An 18,923-nucleotide genomic window follows, 5' to 3' on the forward strand; every position below is an offset into this window, starting at 1 on the left:
AGAACTGGAGGGCATAGGTTTAGGGTGAGTGGGGAAAGATATAAAAGAGACCTAAGGGGCAACATTTTCAAGCAGAGGGTGGTATGTGTATGGAATGAGCTGCCAGAGGATGTGGTGGAGCCTGGTACAATTGCAACATTTAAGAGGCATCTGGTTGGTTATATGAATAGGAAGGGTTTGGAGGGATATGGGCCAGGTGCTGGGAGGTGGGACTAGATTGGGTTGGGATATCTGGTCAGCATGGACAAGTGGACCGAAGGGTCTGTTTCCATGCTGTACATCTCTGTGACTCTATGAAGAACCTTCATAAAGGTGAAGCAGAGCATGCGTGACCTTTAGCCTGGGGCAAGATTTAAGGTACCCCAGAATCAAAGACGTGAAACATGTCTAGGTGTATGGGTATACTTTCTAAAGCAAAACGCTTCTACTAATGTAATATTTCTCTTCAAACTTACACAGTAATTAATGGAAAATCTGCAGTTTCCATCTATTGCACAATTAAATAATAGGAAATAGACTTGTAATCATAATTGCTACACTTCAACTTGCAGTGTGGGTAAGGGGAGACTGTGAAACAGCCACTTGAAGTAAGAAAAATTAATTGGGTTAAATTATCCTTTCTGGAAAGACAATGTAACAGCAGCAGAAACTATTGTAGACAACTGCAGTATTTGGGATTGATGGACTTGGGTTTCAAAGCAAGCAAGACATGACTTTCAAACACTGGGGTGTGGAAATATTTTCCAAGAATAAAAAGCTTAGTTTAATTATAAGTTTCTTTCAATCCTGTCTGCAGGTGATAAACAGAAAAGCTGCAAACTTTGGCCAGAAATTTAAGTTGGAGTCTCATCACTCCGTTTTCTATCAGAAAACCACCTAAATACTGTTTTCACTTCCACAAGCATAGCATTTAATTACTCAAACATTTACTGAGGTTCATATTTTATTTCATGCGGTTTATAACATTGAAAAGACTCATAAAATGCATTATCTATAATTCCAAAGAAGAATGTGGTTTTGAACCAAACATATTTTCAAACTTGTCACTTCTTTCAAAAATTCAGAAGATGATTGCAACTCCACAGACACAACATAATTACTTACCACGGTGCAGCTTTTAAGTTTAGGTTATATTCCAGTGAAACATTTATAAACTGGCATTCGGACATTATTGCCTGAACTATCTGCAGAAATAGCTGAAATCTTTTCTTACAATGAGTCAAATATATGGGTCTAAAGTGCACTCTTTGTTTCCGCAATTCATGGAAACATAGTTCCACCCAATCTGCAAAATCTGTTTTAATCAAATACACAGTATAACAACGCAGAATATGTTAACAGTTCAACTGAAGAGACAATGCTCCATGATGTAAATGGAATCACACAATTGTTACGGTGCAGAAGGAGGTGATTTGGATCATTGTGCCGGAGCTACACATTTCCTGCTGTTAGCCTGTAAACCTGCACACTGTCTAAATCCTTTTGGATTTTTTGATTGAGTCTCCCACTGCCCCACCCTCTAACAGTGCATTCGTAACCACTTGAAGTTGTTTCTCCTCAAAGCACTTTTTCCTATTTTTACCAATTCCCAATGTTACTAATTTGTGCCTCTAGTCCTTGATCCTTTTGCAATTAGGAAAATGTGCTCCCTATTTATTCTGTGCAGACCTCTCTTGATTTTGAATACATAACTTTTTCTTTATTTGTTCATGGGATGTGGGACATTGCAGGTTAGGTCAATGCTTACTGCCAATCCCCAGTTGTCCAGATGGCAGTAAAAAGTCAATCTCATTGCTGTTGGTCTGGAGTCACTTGTAGGCCAGACCAGATAATTAAGGCAGATTTTCTCCCCTAAAGGGCATTGGTAACCTGGGTTCTCACAACAACTCTTGGTGGTTACTATGTGTTTTATTCCAGATGCTTGCTGAATTCAAATTTCATAATTTGCCATGTTAAGATTTGAACCCATGTTGTCAGCTATCAGCCTGTGTTTATGAATTACTAGTCCAGTGATGTTATCACCTCATCCCTGGAATAATTCTCATAAACCTCTTCTGCACTCTCTCCAATGTCTTTATGTCCTTCCTGAAATGTGGTATCAGAACTGGACACTATACTCTTGCTAAGGCCAAACTTGTGTCTGATACAATTTCAACATAACTTCCTTGCGCTTGTATTCCATGCCTCTATTAATAAAAACGAGGGCACTGTATACTTTAGTTGCTCTCTCACACCCGGTCTGCCACCTTTAATGCATCATGTATGGTCCCAAGTTCCTGTACTCCTGCAGGAGAAAGTGAGGACTGCAGATGCTGTAGATCAGAGCTGAAAATGTGTTGCTGGAAAAGCGCAGCAGGTCAGGCAGCATCCAAGGAGCAGGAGAATCGACATTTCGGGCATGAGCCCTTCTTCAGTTCCCTGAAGAACGTCTCATGCTTCAGTTCCCTGAAGAAGGGCTCATGCCCGAAACGTCGATTCTCCTGCTCCTTGGATGCTGCCTGACCTGCTGCGCTTTTCCAGCAACACATTATCAGCCCTGTACTCCTGCACACCATTTAAAATTGTACCCTCTAACTTCTGGTGTTACAGTAGTTAGCACTGCTGCCTCACAGTGCCAGGGACCTGGGGTTCAATTCCAACCTTGGGCGACTGTCTGTATGGAGTTTACACATTCTCCCTGTGTCTGCGTGGGTTTCCTCCCACAATCCAAAGATGTGCAGGTTAGGTGGATTGGCCAGGCTAAATTGCCCATAGTGTTCAGGGATGTGTAGGTTAGGTGCATTAGTCAGGGATAAATGTAAAGTAATAGGGTGGGGGAATGGGTCTGGCTGGGTAACTATTCGGAGAGTTAGTTTGGACTTGTTGGGCCAAAGGGCCTGTTTCTACACTGTCGGAATTCTATGTTGTAGCTGATATTCTGTCTTCATCTTCCCACCAAAATGTATCACATTTCTCTTCATGTCGTAGGCTGTGGACGGGTCAGTGGGATTAATGTAGTTTAGTGTTTGTTAGTCAGCATAGACATGGTGGACTGAAGGACTTGTTTCTGTGCTGTCAGACTCTTGACTTTATTACTCTATCTGCCACCCCACCAACGTGTCTATGCTAGCTTTTGCAAATATATTACAAAGCTGTGGATCATTAGTAGATGACAGAAAAAGCAAGACTCCCTAGCATTGACCTCTGGGGAGCTCTGCTACAAACCTCCCCCTACCTATTAACCTTTAATCTCTCTTCCCTGCCACTCAGACAATTTTGTATCACACTATTGCCACTATCTCTTTTATTCCGCGAGCTCTAACTTTGCTCACAGGTCTGTTGTGTTTCACTGGACCCAGTGCCTTCTAGCTATCCGTGCAGACAACAGCATTGGCCTGATCAGCCCATACTGTTTCTCTTTAAACAAACTCCAGAAACCTGATTTTCCCTGAAGAAATCCATGTTGGCTCTCCCTTAATAATTTTCACTTTTCCATTTGACTTAATTTTATCCCAAATTATTATTCTTTGAGGTTACCCAACTGGTACCTTGTCAGTTTCAAAAACCAGACAGCCTATCTGCATTCTACATGCCAGTGTCCACTAATCATCTTAATAGGAGCCAAGCATGGTACATGGAATTCCCAGTATGTGACATTTACAGCAACTTAACAAACTAAAGTTTTTTTTTACATTTGTTTACATGATGTGGGTATGGCTGGGGGCAAGGCCACTATTTAGTGCCTAGTCCTGATGGCCAGAGGGCAGTTTTAAGAGTCTGGAGTCATGTGTAAAGCAGACCGGGTAAGGACAGCAGGTTCCAGTATTAGTGAATCAGACGGGCTTTTAACGACAATGAACAATTGCCAATGGCAAGCTTTTTATTCCAGATAACTGTTGCATTTGAATGTCACCGTCTGCATGTTGAGATTTGAATCCACATCCCCAGAACACAAACCTGAGGTGTGGATTATCAGTCCCGTGGCATTAACACTGCCCTTTTATTGATAGGATCCCTTTTCATGGCAGCCCGAGGGGAAACCGGTTCCTTTAACTTGAAGAAAAACATCCACATATCCACTAATTAGGGGCGGGAGTGATCGTTATTAATTAAACAATTTCCACACACTCAGAAAGGCTCTTGTGGTGCAGTGGTGGTGCCCCTACTTTTGAGGCTGGAGACCTTTGTTCAGGTTCCACCTTCTCAAGAGGCATGTAATTACATCTCTAAACAGGTTGGTTAGAAAATATCTTAACACACTCAGATTGTTGGACAGTCACCACATAGAGGTCCCTACTTTCCAGCAGGATACCAAGACTGCACTATATCAAAGCAAGGTTTAATGAATAGGTGACACTGCCCTCCCTACTTGGGCCACTGGTGATGAGCATCATCATGCCGGTCAGAGATTTATCTCTGGATATAAAGACTGTTTATAAATTATTAAGAACCTGCATTCTGGCCCTAATCAGCAGACCTCTTACAGAGTAGGCCTTATATTCGATTTTTAAAACATACTCCTATGTCATTCAGACCCCACTTCGATCACTTGTTGGCCTAGAAACAGAATATTAGAGGTAAAGGGACCATTTTTAACTTTGATTCGGAGATTTCTGAGATGAATGTATCTATTTTACTCAGTCACCTTTCTATCATTGTGCAAAAGATGACCTTAAAATGGTGGACATGGAGCTGGTATTCTATCAACATCAACGTTTAGATTAGATTCCCTACAGTGTGGAAACAGGCCCTTTGGCCCAACAAATCCACACCGACCCTCCGAAGAGCAACCCACCCATACCCATTCCCCTGCATTTACCCCTGACTAATGCACCTAACACTACAGGCAATTTAGCATGGCCAATTCACCTAACCTACATGTCTTTGGATTATGGGTGGAAACCGAAGCACCTGGAGGAAACCCACGCAGACACAGGGAGAATGTGCAAACTCCACACAGACAGTTGCCTGAGGTGGGAATTGAACTTGGGTCCCTGGCGCTGTGAGGCAGCAGTGCTGACCACCGAGCCACCGTATCTCTCCTAGAAGTAAGGATTGACCTCCTAGCCATTGTTGCTGACCATCTATCTCATTCAGGTTTTTGTTCCTCTTCATTGTGTTTTCCTACATAATCGCAGGTTCTGCTTTTTCGAAGTACTCCAGTTTCTATGAGGTAGGATAATACTGTCTGGACTTCATTGTCAAGTTAAGCAAACACACATGAACCAAACAGAGAGCAGCATGGCAACTTTAGTGATCTAGAAAATTTATAGAAGCATTATATTTTCAGTTACCTTAATTCATTCGATACTCCCAGTTTTCAGAGAGTGCATTTTGACCCCAAGATATCAGATCGTGTCTATTTTGAATAAAATATCATAATAAGGGCGGCATGGTGGTTCAGTGGTTAGCACTGCTGCCTCACAGCATTAGGGACCCGGGTTCGATTCCAGCCTTGGGCGACTGTCTGTGTGGAGTTTGCACATTCTGCCCGTGTCTGCGTGGGTTTCCTCTGGGTGCTCCGGTCCAAAGATGTGCAGATCAGGTGAATTGGCCATGCTAAATTCCCTGTCGTGTTAGGTACATTAGTCAGAGGAAAATGGGTCTGGGTGGGTTACTCTTCAGAGGGTTGGTGTGGACTGGTTGGGCTGAAGGATCTGTTTCCACACTGTAGAGAATCTAATCTAAAAAAAATAAACTACAACTGAGCAAGGTTTGTACCTATCCATCAAAAATATTTAGATGTTATGCAAGTGATTGTGAGAAGACACCTCCATTTAAAACAAAAACAGTTGAACAGGTTATTAAAATTATACAAAATAATGAGACTTCTTACCAAAATTTTGTCAATTTTTCCACCTTCAAGTGTCACCTCCAGACTGGCAAGGGCAGCTTCCACCTCATCTTCATCTTGCTCATTAGTGAAGTCTTGTGGTTCCGACAATTGTGATAGCTTGCTTATATGATACTGAAACAATTTTTTAAACATTTAAGATGTGATGTTTACCAAACTGATCATAGTTAAGTGTGTTTTTTTTTTGGAAAGGACTCCACTAAGGTATCTAAAGAAAGACACACTAGCATTGTACACAATTCAGAGAAGGTTCACAAGGGTGGTACCACATAAGGAGAGACTGCTTTATGAGGAAAGGTTGAGTAGGATGGATATGTACTCGTTGGAATTTAGAAGAATGACAGACAAACTTGTTGAAAAATGCAGAACTCTCAGGGGACTTGATAGGATAGATGTGGAAAGGTTGTTTCCCATTGAGAGACATTTTAGGATCGAGGGGCATAATCTCAGAATAAGGGACTGCACATTTAAGAGAGAGGTGAGGAGGACTTGCTTCTGTGAGGGTAGTGAATCTGTGGAATTCTTTACAACAGAGAGCTGTCGAAGATGTGTTGTTGCATTAATCCAAGGCTGTTATCCCTTTTAAAAAAAAACTGTCAAAACAGTGCTCATGTGAAATTGTATGAATGAATGAACAGGAACCTGTATCAATGAATATAGCAAGCTGGTAAAGATAACCTAGAACACAATATCTCACAATGAATAAAAGTTTCTTTCTGTATCAAGTGTGTATAAATGAAGGCTCTTTTTATAAACTTATTTTTGTCACCTCCGTTTGGCTCCTGACATCAGCCCCACCAGACAATATTGAGTGTATAGCAACGGAGATGGCATGAGGGATGAGAGGAGGTAGGGAATGAACGAGGGCTGTGAAGTGGCATGAATTTGGGTGAGAGAGTGCCTAATAGCTTTTAACAAAACTGGGTCAAAATCTCAAGAACCTTTCTCAGCATTCTCACCTTCATGGCCATCTCTGAACTACTGCACTACCTCTGCAGGTAGCAGGCTCCTTCCAGCTCAGCACCATCCTCATGACCTGTCCTATCTGCCTATCTTTCTTTCCACCTATCCACTCCACCCTCCTCTCTGACCTATCACCTTCAGCCCCAACCCCATCCACCTACTGTACTCTTTGATACCTTCTCCCCAGCCCCATGCCCTCCCATTTATCTCTCCACCCCAGAGGCTCCCTGCCTTCATTACTGTTGATGGGCTTTTGCCCGAAATGTCGATTTTCTTGCTCCTCAGATGCTGCCTGATCTGTTGTGCTTTTCCAACACCACTCTTATCTGGACAAAATTGAACCATGCCAACTCCAAGCATGACCAACCTACACCCCTCCCCAGAATGAAAATAATGCAGAGGTGGGGTTACTGCCAAGGAGACGGTTTTGCTCGATCAACTTGAGATTCCCCCTCACCCTGTGGTGCAAATCTAGCCCATTAGCTCCACAGACACTGCCTGAGCGATTGAGTATTTCCAGAATCCTCTTGTATTTCTTTAATTCTTCATGGTTATTTCTGTTTTCACTGGCAGCATCATATCAAAATTCAGCCACCATGTCCTTTCAGCATTTTCTGATTATTGCTCTTCATTTTTTAATGAATTGCATCAGCAATGAATGCATAAGGATTGAAAATCCAAGACAATTGAAGATTTTTTTTCTAATTTAGAATATGAGCTGAGAATGCCAGATGTGATCGAAGTATGTTCTGCCGGAGACCTGTATGTTATCTAGACGTCTGTCGGGACATGTTCTTCCCCCCTTGTTGAAACAGGTTTTTGTAGCAACAGTTGGCTTTAAACAATTACATTTACCTGCAGTGCTGCAAATATTAACATTTCTTCCTCAGTGCAATCAATTTCCTCCAGCAGAATTGCCCACCGTGCTTGCTCATACAGCTGGTTTATCCGGACTGCATCATACTGCGTGTAAGAGAGAGAGACGTCACTAAGGGTGTAATACAGACACCACTTTTAGTGCACAATGATATTCTGTTACAGAGGAAAGAGAAGTACTACAGGGTTAGGTAAAGCTATGTGCCACTGCTGTATTAATCACGTCAACTCCAGCATAGACTATCTGCATGGACTATCTGCCTTATTCTGAAAAGGCAGTAATGGGATAGAGAATGGAGAATAAAATGTACAACACCCACTTCTCTTCCCAAAGCAATAAGGATAGGCTCTGCAATTAGGCCATGGGTTACTACCATACAAATACTTCACACATGCTTCTGAAATTCTTTTCTCCATTATTACAATGGTGTTATAAATCCATTTAAAATAATTAATAGCTCAACTAAAATATGGAAATTTCAGACAAATTAATTAAATTTTTGCATAACAGTGCTGCATGGAATATTTTAAGGTAATGGCATTATGGGCTTTATCCATGGAAGTTTGTGAACCTCTTCATAAATTTGTGCTTGTAGTTTTGCAGCAAGTTTGGTGTTTTTGTTGTAATACAAAAATACCTTAGTTAGGAGAATCACTTGAATATATATCTCACAACACCAGGTTATGCTGTAATCAACTTTTGCTATAAATTCTGTGCCTTACAATTGTGTCCTCCACAACCACCTGATGAAGGAGCACCGCTCCGAAAGCTCGTGTGCTTCCAATTAAACCTGTTGGACTATAACCTGGTGTTGTGTGATTTTTAACTTTGTACACCCCAGTCCAACACCGAAATCTCCAAATCCTGAATATATATAAATGTTTTCCCCTTGTACTACAGACTGCATGCAGCAGTCTCTTGCTGTGGCAGCCTCATCCTGGGTGGGTGGTCTTGGCTTGACATGGTGGTCTCCAGGTTTGACAGTCTTGTCCCAGCATCAACGCCTTCTTCAGCAGCACTTTCCAGGTGTCCCAGTGGCCCAGCATGGTGATCCCGTCCAGTCCCAGTGCGGAGGTATCATCCTGGTGTGTAGCATGGAGGTCTCGTCCTGTTGCGGAGGTCCTGTATTCCAGTCTGGAGCAGCAGTATCTCATTGGTGACAGCCTTGACCTGGAGGGGCAGTCTCCAGATTTGATTGTTTTGTCCAAGCGTGGAGGTCTTGTAGGTGTGGACGTCAGATTCAGCTGCGGCTTCCAGGTATTTCAGCGCTTGTTGTCTTAATCGACTTTCTCCGAAATGAAATTAATTTCAGGTGAACTCTGCCTTACTTTTTTCTCCTTATCTATGTCATTAATACAGGCGCTGTAGTATGACAACTTAGAAAACTTTTCACTTTTATTTTTTAAAAATACACATGACAATCTATTCTGTTCGAATAGTATGCCCCCATTTGCCTCAACTACTGTGTCTCTTCCCAGTACTGTGGTGGGATGCTCAAAAGATTATTATGACTTGTGTGTCTTACTTTTGGGTTCAGATCAAAGAAGCTGTAGTACTTGTAACGTAACAGCAGCTTATCTTCCTTCTGGATGCCTTGTTCCATCAGTGAACGTGATGAATCTAGCCATCTGCAGAAATTGTGCAATGAAAGAAACTGTAAATAAATGATGAAAGATCCAGAGGTGGAATCTTTGCTGTTTGCCTTTGTATTATTTCACATTTACTGCATTAAAGCAACCCACATAGTCAACCTTTGCTCTGTTTGGCTTAACCGATTATCTACTAAAAATCAACCATTGTACTTTACAATAAACGTACCATAAACTATTAAGCTACATTCGAAAAGTTGCAACAAGGCACATTAACCACAATATTTCATGGAATTCCAACTTACATTTTAACAGTTTATTATTTCTGTCACATATTGTCTTCAATTCAATTCTAGTTATAATTCTAAGGGTATTTTTGAATGAAAAGTGAGTGTCATCTTTCACATCTGTTAGGGACCAGGCCAGACACCCTCAAAACATTTCAGGAAAGTAGCCCAGATCCTTTCTTTGCTGGTTGTTTTAAGGTATACTGCGGATATTCCAGGAGTGATGCAGTTGGTCAAACCACATAGTTTTAAACAAAACAGAATTTATTTACAAGATTACCAAATGAAACACAAACAAGACGGCTCAAATTAATTCAGCAGGAGGATGGGAACCTAAACTGTAGTTCCAGTGTCCAGGAAGTTGAGAGTAGTGAAGTCAGAAATAAGGCATCAAAGGTCACAAGAGCACACTGGCAAGCAGGAAAGTGGTTTGAAGTGTGTCTACTTCAACGCCAGGAGCATCTGGAATAAGGTGGGTGAGCTTGCACCATGGGTTGGTAGCTGAGACTTTGATGTTGTGGCCATTTCAGAGACATGGATAGAGCAGAGACAGGAATGGTTGTTGCAGTTTCTGGGATTTAGATGTTTCCGTAAGAACAGAGAAGGTGGTAAAAGAGGGGGAGGTGTGGCATTGTTAGTCAAGGACAGTATTACGGTGGCAGGAAGAACATTTGAGAACTCATCTACTGAGGTAATATGGGCTGAGGTTAGAAACAGGAAAGGAAAGGTCACCTTGTTGGGAGTTTTCGACAGGTCTCCGAATAGTTCCAGAGATACAGAGGAAAGGATTGCAGAGATAATCCTGGATAGGAGCGAGTGTGACCAGGTAGTTATAGGGAACTTTAACTTTCCAAATATTGACTGAAAATAGTATAGTTAGAGTACTTTAGATGGATCAGTTTTTGTCGAATGCGTGCAGGAGAGTTTCCTAACACACTATGTTGAGAGGCCAACAAGGAGCAAGGGCCTGTTGGATTTGGTACTGGGTAATGAACCCGGCCAGGTGTTAGATTTGTGATGGTGACCACAATTTGGTTATGTTTACTTTACCAATGGGCAAGAGCTACAGCTGGGGGGGGGAAAGGCAATTACGATGCAATTAGACAAGATTCAGGATGCATAGGATGGGGAAAGAAACTGCAGGGGATGGGCACAATTGAAATATGGAGCTTATTCAAGGAACAGCTACTGCGTGTCCTTGATAAGTATGTACCTGTCAGGCAGGGAGCAAGTGGTCGAGCGGGGGAGCCATGGTTTACAAAAGAAGTCAAATCTCTTGTCAAGAGCAAGAAGGAGGCTTACGTTAGGATGAGACGTGAAGGTCTCAGGGTGCTTGAGAGTTACAAGTTAGCCAGGAAAAACCTAAAGAGAAAGCTAAGAAGAGCCAGGAGGGGACGTGAGAAGTTGTTGGTGGATAGGATCAAGGAAAACACAAAGGCTTGCTATAGGTATATCAGGAAGAAAAGAATGACAAGAGTAAGATTAGGGCCAGTCAAGGACTGTAGTGGGAAGTTGTGCATGGAATCCGACGAGATAGGAGAAGCACTAAATGAATATTTTTCGTCAGTATTCACACTGGAAAAAGACAATGTCGTCGAGGAGAATACTGATATTCAGGCTATTAGACTAGATGGGATCGAGGTTCACAAGGAGGAGGTGTTAGCAATTCTGGAAAGTGTGAAATAGATAAATCCCCTTTAGCCAGATGGTATTTATCTTAGGATTCTCTGGGAAGCCAGGGAGGAGATTGCAGAGCCTTTGGCTTTAATCTTTATGTCATTATTGTCTACAAAAATAGTGCCAGAAGACTGGAGGATAGCAAATGTTGTTCCCTTGTTCAAGAAGGGGAGTAGAGACAACCCTGGTAATTATAGACCAGTGAGTCTTTCTTCGGTTGTGGGTAAAGTGTTGAAAAAGGTTATAAGAGATAGGATTTATAATCAACTGCAAAGGAATAAGTTGGAATAGTCAACACTGTTTTGCGAAGGGTAGGCCATGGCTCACAAACCTTATTGAGTTCTTTGAGAAGGTGACCAAACAGGTGGATGAGGGTAAAGCGGTTTATGTGTTGTACATGGATTTCAGTAAGGTGTTTGATAAGGTTCCACACAGTAGGCTACTGCACAAAACACGAAGGCACGGGATTGAGGGTGATTTCGGGGTTTAGATCAGAAATTGGCTAGCTGAAAGAAGACAGATGGTGATGGTTGATGGGAAACGTTCATCCTGGTGTTCAGCTACTAGTGGTGTACTGCAAGTATCTGTTTTGGAGCCACTGCTGTTTGTCATTTTTATAAATGACCTGGATGAGGGCATAGAAGGATGGGTTTGTAAATTTGCAGAAGACACGAAGGTCGATGGATTTGTGGATAGTGCTGAAGCATGTTGTAGGTTACAGAGGGACATAGATAAGCTGCAGGGCTAGGCTGAGAGGTGGCAAATGGGGTTTAATGCGGAAAAGTGTGAAGTCATTCACTTTGGTAGGAGCAACAAGAATAAAGAGTACTGGGCTAATGGTTAGATTCTTGGTTGTGTAGCTGAGCAGAGAGATCTAGGTGTCCAGGTACATAGATCCTTGAAAGTTACCTCCCAGGTTGATAGGGTTGTTAAGAAGGCATACAGTGTGTTAGCTTTTATTGGTAGAGAGATTGATTTTCAGAGTCATGCGATCATGCTGCAGCAGTACAAAACTCTGGTAAGGCTACACTTGGAGTATTGTGTACAGTTCTGGTCACCGCATTATACAAAGGACGTGGAAGCTTTGATAAGGGGTCAGAAGTGATTTACCAGGATGTTGCCTGAATAGTGTAGAATTGATGGGCTTCACAGATTGGTTCCACAGGTTGGTGCAACATAGAGGACTGAAGGGCCTGTACTGCGCTGTAATGTTCTAACAGAATACCAAATAACTTAACCTTGTTCCATGTTAGCTGTTTCTTGGATCAGCAGCCTCAAACTGCCTGACTGCTCTCAGTGAATAGTCAGACTGTCAAATCAAACCAAACCAGAGAAAAGATGAGCTGGGAGTATTAGTCACTCCCCTTTCTTTGTAGAAGTTTTTTTTTTAAATAAGTTGAAAGCCTTTTTCCTGAGACAGTATCTGTTAACTAAAATCAAACTGGCCCTAAAACCCTTGAAACCCAACATTCAGAACCAGTGTTGTTATAACCTCCTGAAAAAGAAATCAAGGGCAACATAATCGTGTTAAAGGAGCAGCATCATCACACATCAGTATTCCTGTGACTAATTGAGACGAAATTTATTACAATATGTCCATATATAATGACCGAGCATTGTTAGCTGTGTTCTGGAGGGCTGCTTTAGAGAAAAATTGGACTAAGAGTTACCCATATTCCTGGCACTTGCCGATATGCCCTGACCAGATAGATTCCAGGAAACATACATTTTAATGTGCGCTGGGAACATTGAGCGTAGGAAAGTGTGGCTTCTCCTGGAAGGACTATTGATTAGATTTGAGTGGAAGCTGTTTGCTGGGTGCAAGAATATTATATAGAATATGCAGTACTGAAACAATCAGTCCACGCTAGCATTAATGCTCCACTTGAATTCCACACCACCCCATTCTGACCAGTTCAACTTCAGTGACATTAACTTCTATTCCTTTTTCCCTGATACATATATCTACCCTTGTTTTGAATGCATCACTGTATTCACCTCAATCACACTGTGAAGAGATTACTAAGCACCACATTGAAAGCAGAGGTGATACCAAATGAGGAGCAATAGACGGAAGGAGGGGGTAAGGGTCACAAGCGCAGTGGCAGGGCTCGCATGTACGTATGTTAGACAAGATACAAACAGAGTTGCATTGACAAAATTAACAAGCAGTTTATGAACTTACTTGAGAATCTTCAGTGCACCTTAGAATGCTGAAAAAGTGCTATTTGTATGTATTCAGACATACGTAAAGGCATGCATGAAATTTGGTATGGTTTGGAACAACCTTTTGCTTCTGAGACCCTCCTCCCAAGATATAAAACTTTCACAGACCCCTACATACAGGAATGTTTACTGTATAAAAAAATCAGTATAAGCCCAGCCAGCAAAGCTCACTTACTCTTAGATGAATCTCAAAAAAGCAATATTAGATAGGGATAATATTATTATTATCGGGGTCAATCACTCACTCTTTTCTCTGGAATTCAGATCTTTTGTCTATGTTTAGAACAAGACTGTGAAGAAGTCTGGAGCCGCGTGGCTCGTGTGGAACCCAAAATGAGCATCGGTGAGCAGGCTATTGCTAAGTATTTGTTCCATGATTGCACAGCCAGTGGCACCTTCCCATCAGTCAGTAGATTAATGCGGTGATAATCAGCCAGATTGGATTTGGCTTGCTTTTCAGGGACAGGGGGTACTGGGCAATTTTTCCCATGGCTGGCTATTTGTCAGTATTGGAGCTGTAAAGGAATAGGTTGACTCAGGGTGGAGCTGGTACTTGAGCACATGAGTTCGGTGGGGCTGCTGAGGTATTACCAGGACCCACAACTGTGCAGTGCCTTCAGCTGTTTCTTCATATCACAGAATCCCTACCAGTGCAGGTAGAAGCCTTTCAGTCCATTGAGTCAGCATCAACCCTTTGAAAAGCATCCCACTCAGTCCCACTGTAAATCCACTGATCCACCTAACCTGCACATCTTTGGATTTTGAAACTGAAGTACCTGGTGCAAACTCCACACAGACCCTTGGAGAACATGCAAACTCCACGCAGACAGTAGCCCAAGGCTGGAATTGAACTTGGATCCTTGGCACTGTGAGGCGGTAAAGTGAACCGCTGTGTCACCATGCTGCCCTATACATCATGTGGAGCGAATGAAGATATGAATCTTTTAAACTACTTAAACATCTGATTGATGGGTTGAATGGCTGCTTTATGTGCCAGAACTTTTCTGTAGTTAAATGGTGTATCACCTGTTAAGCTTCTAACTCAAGGGACTATAAGCCTTTGCAAGCTGACCTCATAATTTGACACCATTATCATGGCAAGAGGGTTATATATAATAAACTTGTTCCTTTGCATCACTGCAATTTAAATAGTAGGTAATTAGTAAATAAATCATGTCAAGCAATCCTACCCAGCATTCAGCTCTGCTTTGTCCACTTGATTCTGTGGCCTGTACATTTTGGCCAGTGCCTCTGGTGTAAGGATTGGCCGGCTGACAGCCAGAATGTTACAGTTCCGTTCGGCGAGAGGACTATCACTGAACCATGTAATTGTAGAAGAGACAGGTGTTCCATTGACAGGGTCGTATATGGGAGTCATCGTCTTGCTGTATAGACCAGGACTTGCTGTGCAACGAGACAAGTGACAAAATGTTTATATCATTGACACTGAAGCACTCTGATATTTATTAGAAGTGAGCAAATACAAAATGAAGCAATAACCTTTGTGCTGATGTTTGGTGTCTTCACAGGATAGAGGTCTAAATCTGGTTCGTTACTTTAATTTGGACCGATGACAGATGTGCATTGCAGGAAGTTATAAAGACTGGCTACACCATAATTAACTAACTACAAAGCAGAAACGACATAATATGTAAATATTTCACTCGGTTATTGTGTTAATGGTATCATAAAGGCAAGATGTCCTCTGAATGCTTTTTCTTGTAAAGTTGGTAAACATCCATTTTAGAATTTCACTATAAATAGTAAACACCCTTCAATATTGGTGGAGGGGATTTCCACCCACAGTCCCAATATATGTGCAGCAAAACTTGAGAAATTGCCTTGCTCTTCCTATTATAACATACAATAAAATGCAAGAAATCTGAAGACAAATCTTAAGAACACAATAGATTACAACAAACAAACAGTATTGGTGCTGTTCCACATTAACAATTGTTATGATCATTAAAACAAACATTACCATCGTGTTCTTAATATAATTAGTCAGTAACCATGGCAATACCAAGCGCATGTACACAACATTTACTTTTGCAGTCACGCCTCAATCATGCTCTGGCAAAGTAGAAACTAGGTTTTATGGAAATTCTAGACTTAGTCATTGAATTTAAATGCCACCAGCTGCTGTGGTCAGATTTGAACCCATGCCCCTTGAGCACTGGCCTGTGCCTCTGAATTATTAGTTTGACTTTTCCTTTATCATTGTGAGAGATATTGGCATTGCTGGGCAAGGTTGGCATTGTTTGCCCATCTCCAGTTGCTCTTGAGCTGTCTCTCGGCCATTCCAGAGAACAATTTTTAAAAAAGTCAGAAACATTCCCGAGGACCTGGAGTCACATCAGGTAAGGGTGGTGGATTCCCTTCTCTGAAGGGCATTACGGAATCAAATGCTTTTCAAGACAAGCCAATGATAGTTCCGCCATGAAACGGATCCCAGATTTATTAATTGACTTTAAATTCCACCAGTGTCCTCATTAGTTTTAAGGATTTCCTTCTCTAAAAATGAGTGAACCAGATGGATATTTACAACAATAGACAATGGTTCCTTTGTCACCATGAGATATGTTTTAATTTCGGATTTCATTGACTCAAATTTCACCATTTGTTGTAGTGGGATTCAAATCCATGTCCCTAGTAGGCTCTGGATTACTACTCCCATGATATTACAACTAAATTGACACCTCCCCTTACCAAGTTATCATGCTGTTCCTGTGTGCTTCCAGTGGCTAAAGTGGCTAAAGTAAATATCTGACAGAGCTCTTCATTCTGACAGCAGGGCGAATAAAGCATGGTCCAGGGTGAGAAGGAATTGTACTTAATCAAACACCTCCAATTTGAGGTTTTCAAGTATATCACATTGAGTTATCTGACTGGAGTGTAGATCTTTGAGGAGAAAGTGAGGACTGCAGATGCTGGAGATCAGAGCTGAAAATGTGTTGCTGGAAAAACGCAGCAGGTCAGGCAGCATCCAAGGAACAGGACTTGGAAGTCAGTTTGACTTCCAAACTGACAATAAGTAACATAATAGAATCATTTAAAGTTTATTGGTGACCTGATGATCAATTTTTTTTTCTATCAGTTGGAGATTTTGCTTTTCCCTTAAGTAATCTGCAGAAACAGGTCAAACAAGTCACTTTGAAATAGCACCTACGAACTAGCCAAGAATGTAAATGTGTGACACCAAGGAACATTCCTGAAGAAGGGCTTATGCCCGAAACGTCGATTCTCCTGCTCCTTGGATGCTGCCTGACCTGCTGCGCTTTTCCAGCAACACATTTTCAGCCCTGGAGTGTAGATCTATCAGACTGTGATGTGAAAAGGCAGAAATCTGTTGAATTCCTACTCTTAAGAATCCCCATTTTAAATATTTTTAAATTAATTGCACCCAACTTATCTTTCAAGAATGGTTTTCTACAGCAGTTGCCAATCAATATCTCAGTGACTTGTTTGACCTGTTTCTGCAGATTACTTAAGGGAAAAGCAAAATCTCCAACTGATAGAAAAAAAAACATTGATCATCAGGTAACCAATAAACTTTAAATGATTCTATTATGGTACTTATTGTCAGTTTGGAAGTCAAAGAAAGAATAATGAGGTCCAGGGCAATACTTAGACTTGACTCTTGTAGAGACCTAAGCCAACAATGCAGAGGTAAGAGGAAAGTGCATTAAAGAGGTTGAAATAAAGACAAAATTCTGCAGAGTCTGGAAATCTGATTCAAAAATATCTACACTGGTGAAACTGGTTCATTACTTTAATTTGGACTGATGACAGTTAGGGCAGCACGGTGGCTCAATGGTTAGCACTGCTGCCTCACAGTGCCAGGGACCCAGGTTCGATTCCGATCTCGGACGACTGTCTGTGTGGAGTTTTCACATTCTCCCCTTGTCTGTATGGGTTTCCTCTGGGTGCTCCAGTTTCCTCCCACAATCCAAAGATGTGCAGGTTAGGTGGATTGGCCATGCTAAATTGCCCCTAATGTTAGGTGCATTTGTCAAGGGTAAATGTTGGGTCAGTGTGGACTTGTTGGGCCAAAGGTCCTGTCTCCACACTGTAGGGAATCTAATCTAATCATTATGGTGTAGCCATAATGCACATCTAAGTACAAAGTAGAAACAACATAACATGAAAACATTTCACTCTGTCATTGTGTTACTGGTGTCAGAAAGCCATTGGCAAGATGTCCTCTAAATGCTATTTCTTGTAAAGTTGATAAAAATTCATTTTAGATCTTCAGTCCAATTTTACTGCAAATAGTGAACAGAAAAAATTATCCGTCAATGGTGGTTGGCAGTGGGGGGCGGATTTCCACCCATAGTTCCAATACTTGCAGCATGTAAAACTCGATAAAATTCATAGCTTTTCCCATGTAACATACAATAAAAGAAATCCAAAGACAAGTCTTAAAAACACAACAGCTTGCTGCTGCTAGATTTATTCTATTGGTGTTCCTTCTCCTGGATGGGGGGAAATAGCAAGGAATTTTGCTGAATTTGCCTTTGCTCAGGGTGTGTTTCTAGGATGCTGCTACATTGATGAGTAGTAGTTAAGATATATATTATTTTAAATATGTTGATAGAGTTAAAGTTATGCCAATTTTTATTTTAATTTATATTTTAACTCTGGTGTAAGAATAAGTGATTTTTGCTTAAAGTCTAGGAATTGAATCACATCATAAGATCTTATACTTGCCTCTAAATAAGATAAAGAACAAAGGAAATTACAGCACAGAACAGGCCCTTCGGCCCTCCCTGCAACGATCTGATCCTCTGTCTAAACCTGTCACCTATTTTCTAAGGATCTGTATCCCTTGCTCCCTGCTCATTCATATATCTGTCTAGATACATCTTAAATGATGCTATCATACCCGCCTCTACCGGCAAAGCGTTCCAGTCACCCACCATCCTCTGTGTAAAGAAATTTACACGCATATTTTCTGATTCAGTATGTGGATGTACCTACTAAGGAAGGTGCAAAACTTGACCTACTCTTGGGAAATAAGGCATGGCAGGTGACTGAAGTGTCAGTGGAGGAGCACTTTGGGGCCAGTGACCATAATTCTATTTGTTTTTAAATAGTGATGGAAAAGGATAGACCAGATCTAAAAGTTGAAGTTCTAAATTGGAGAAAGGTCAATTTTGACGGTATTAGGCAAGAACTTTTGAAAACTGATTGGATGCAGATGTTTGCAGGTAAAGGGACAGCTGGAAAATGGGAAGCCTTCAGAAATTAGATAACAAGAATCCAGAGAAAGTATATTCCTGTCAGGGTGAAAGGGAAGGCTGGTAGGTATAGGGAATGCTGGATGACTAAAGAAATTAAGGGTTTAGTTAAGAAAGAGAAGGAAGCATATGTCAGGTACAGACAGTAAACATCGAGTGGATCCTTAGAAGAGTATAAAGAAAGTAGGAGTATACTTAAGAGGGAAATCAGGAGGGCAAAACGGGGACATG

At 41.4% G+C, this 18,923-nt stretch overlaps 1 protein-coding gene across 1 annotated transcript in view; it reads right to left on the bottom strand.

The window, feature by feature from the left end:
* fermt1 (FERM domain containing kindlin 1) overlaps positions 1-18,923 on the bottom strand; it is a 94,038-nt gene that overhangs the window by 20,839 nt on the left and 54,276 nt on the right. The window contains exons 5-8 of the mRNA XM_043696578.1: positions 14,643-14,856; positions 9,199-9,301; positions 7,652-7,759; positions 5,816-5,947 (exon numbers count right to left, since the gene is read on the bottom strand). Of these exons, the coding sequence (XP_043552513.1) occupies positions 5,816-5,947; positions 7,652-7,759; positions 9,199-9,301; positions 14,643-14,856 (557 nt within the window). The remainder of the gene's footprint in view (positions 1-5,815; positions 5,948-7,651; positions 7,760-9,198; positions 9,302-14,642; positions 14,857-18,923) is intronic.

This window comes from Chiloscyllium plagiosum, chromosome 9 (assembly GCF_004010195.1).
Source record: "Chiloscyllium plagiosum isolate BGI_BamShark_2017 chromosome 9, ASM401019v2, whole genome shotgun sequence".
Lineage (NCBI taxonomy): Eukaryota > Metazoa > Chordata > Chondrichthyes > Orectolobiformes > Hemiscylliidae > Chiloscyllium > Chiloscyllium plagiosum.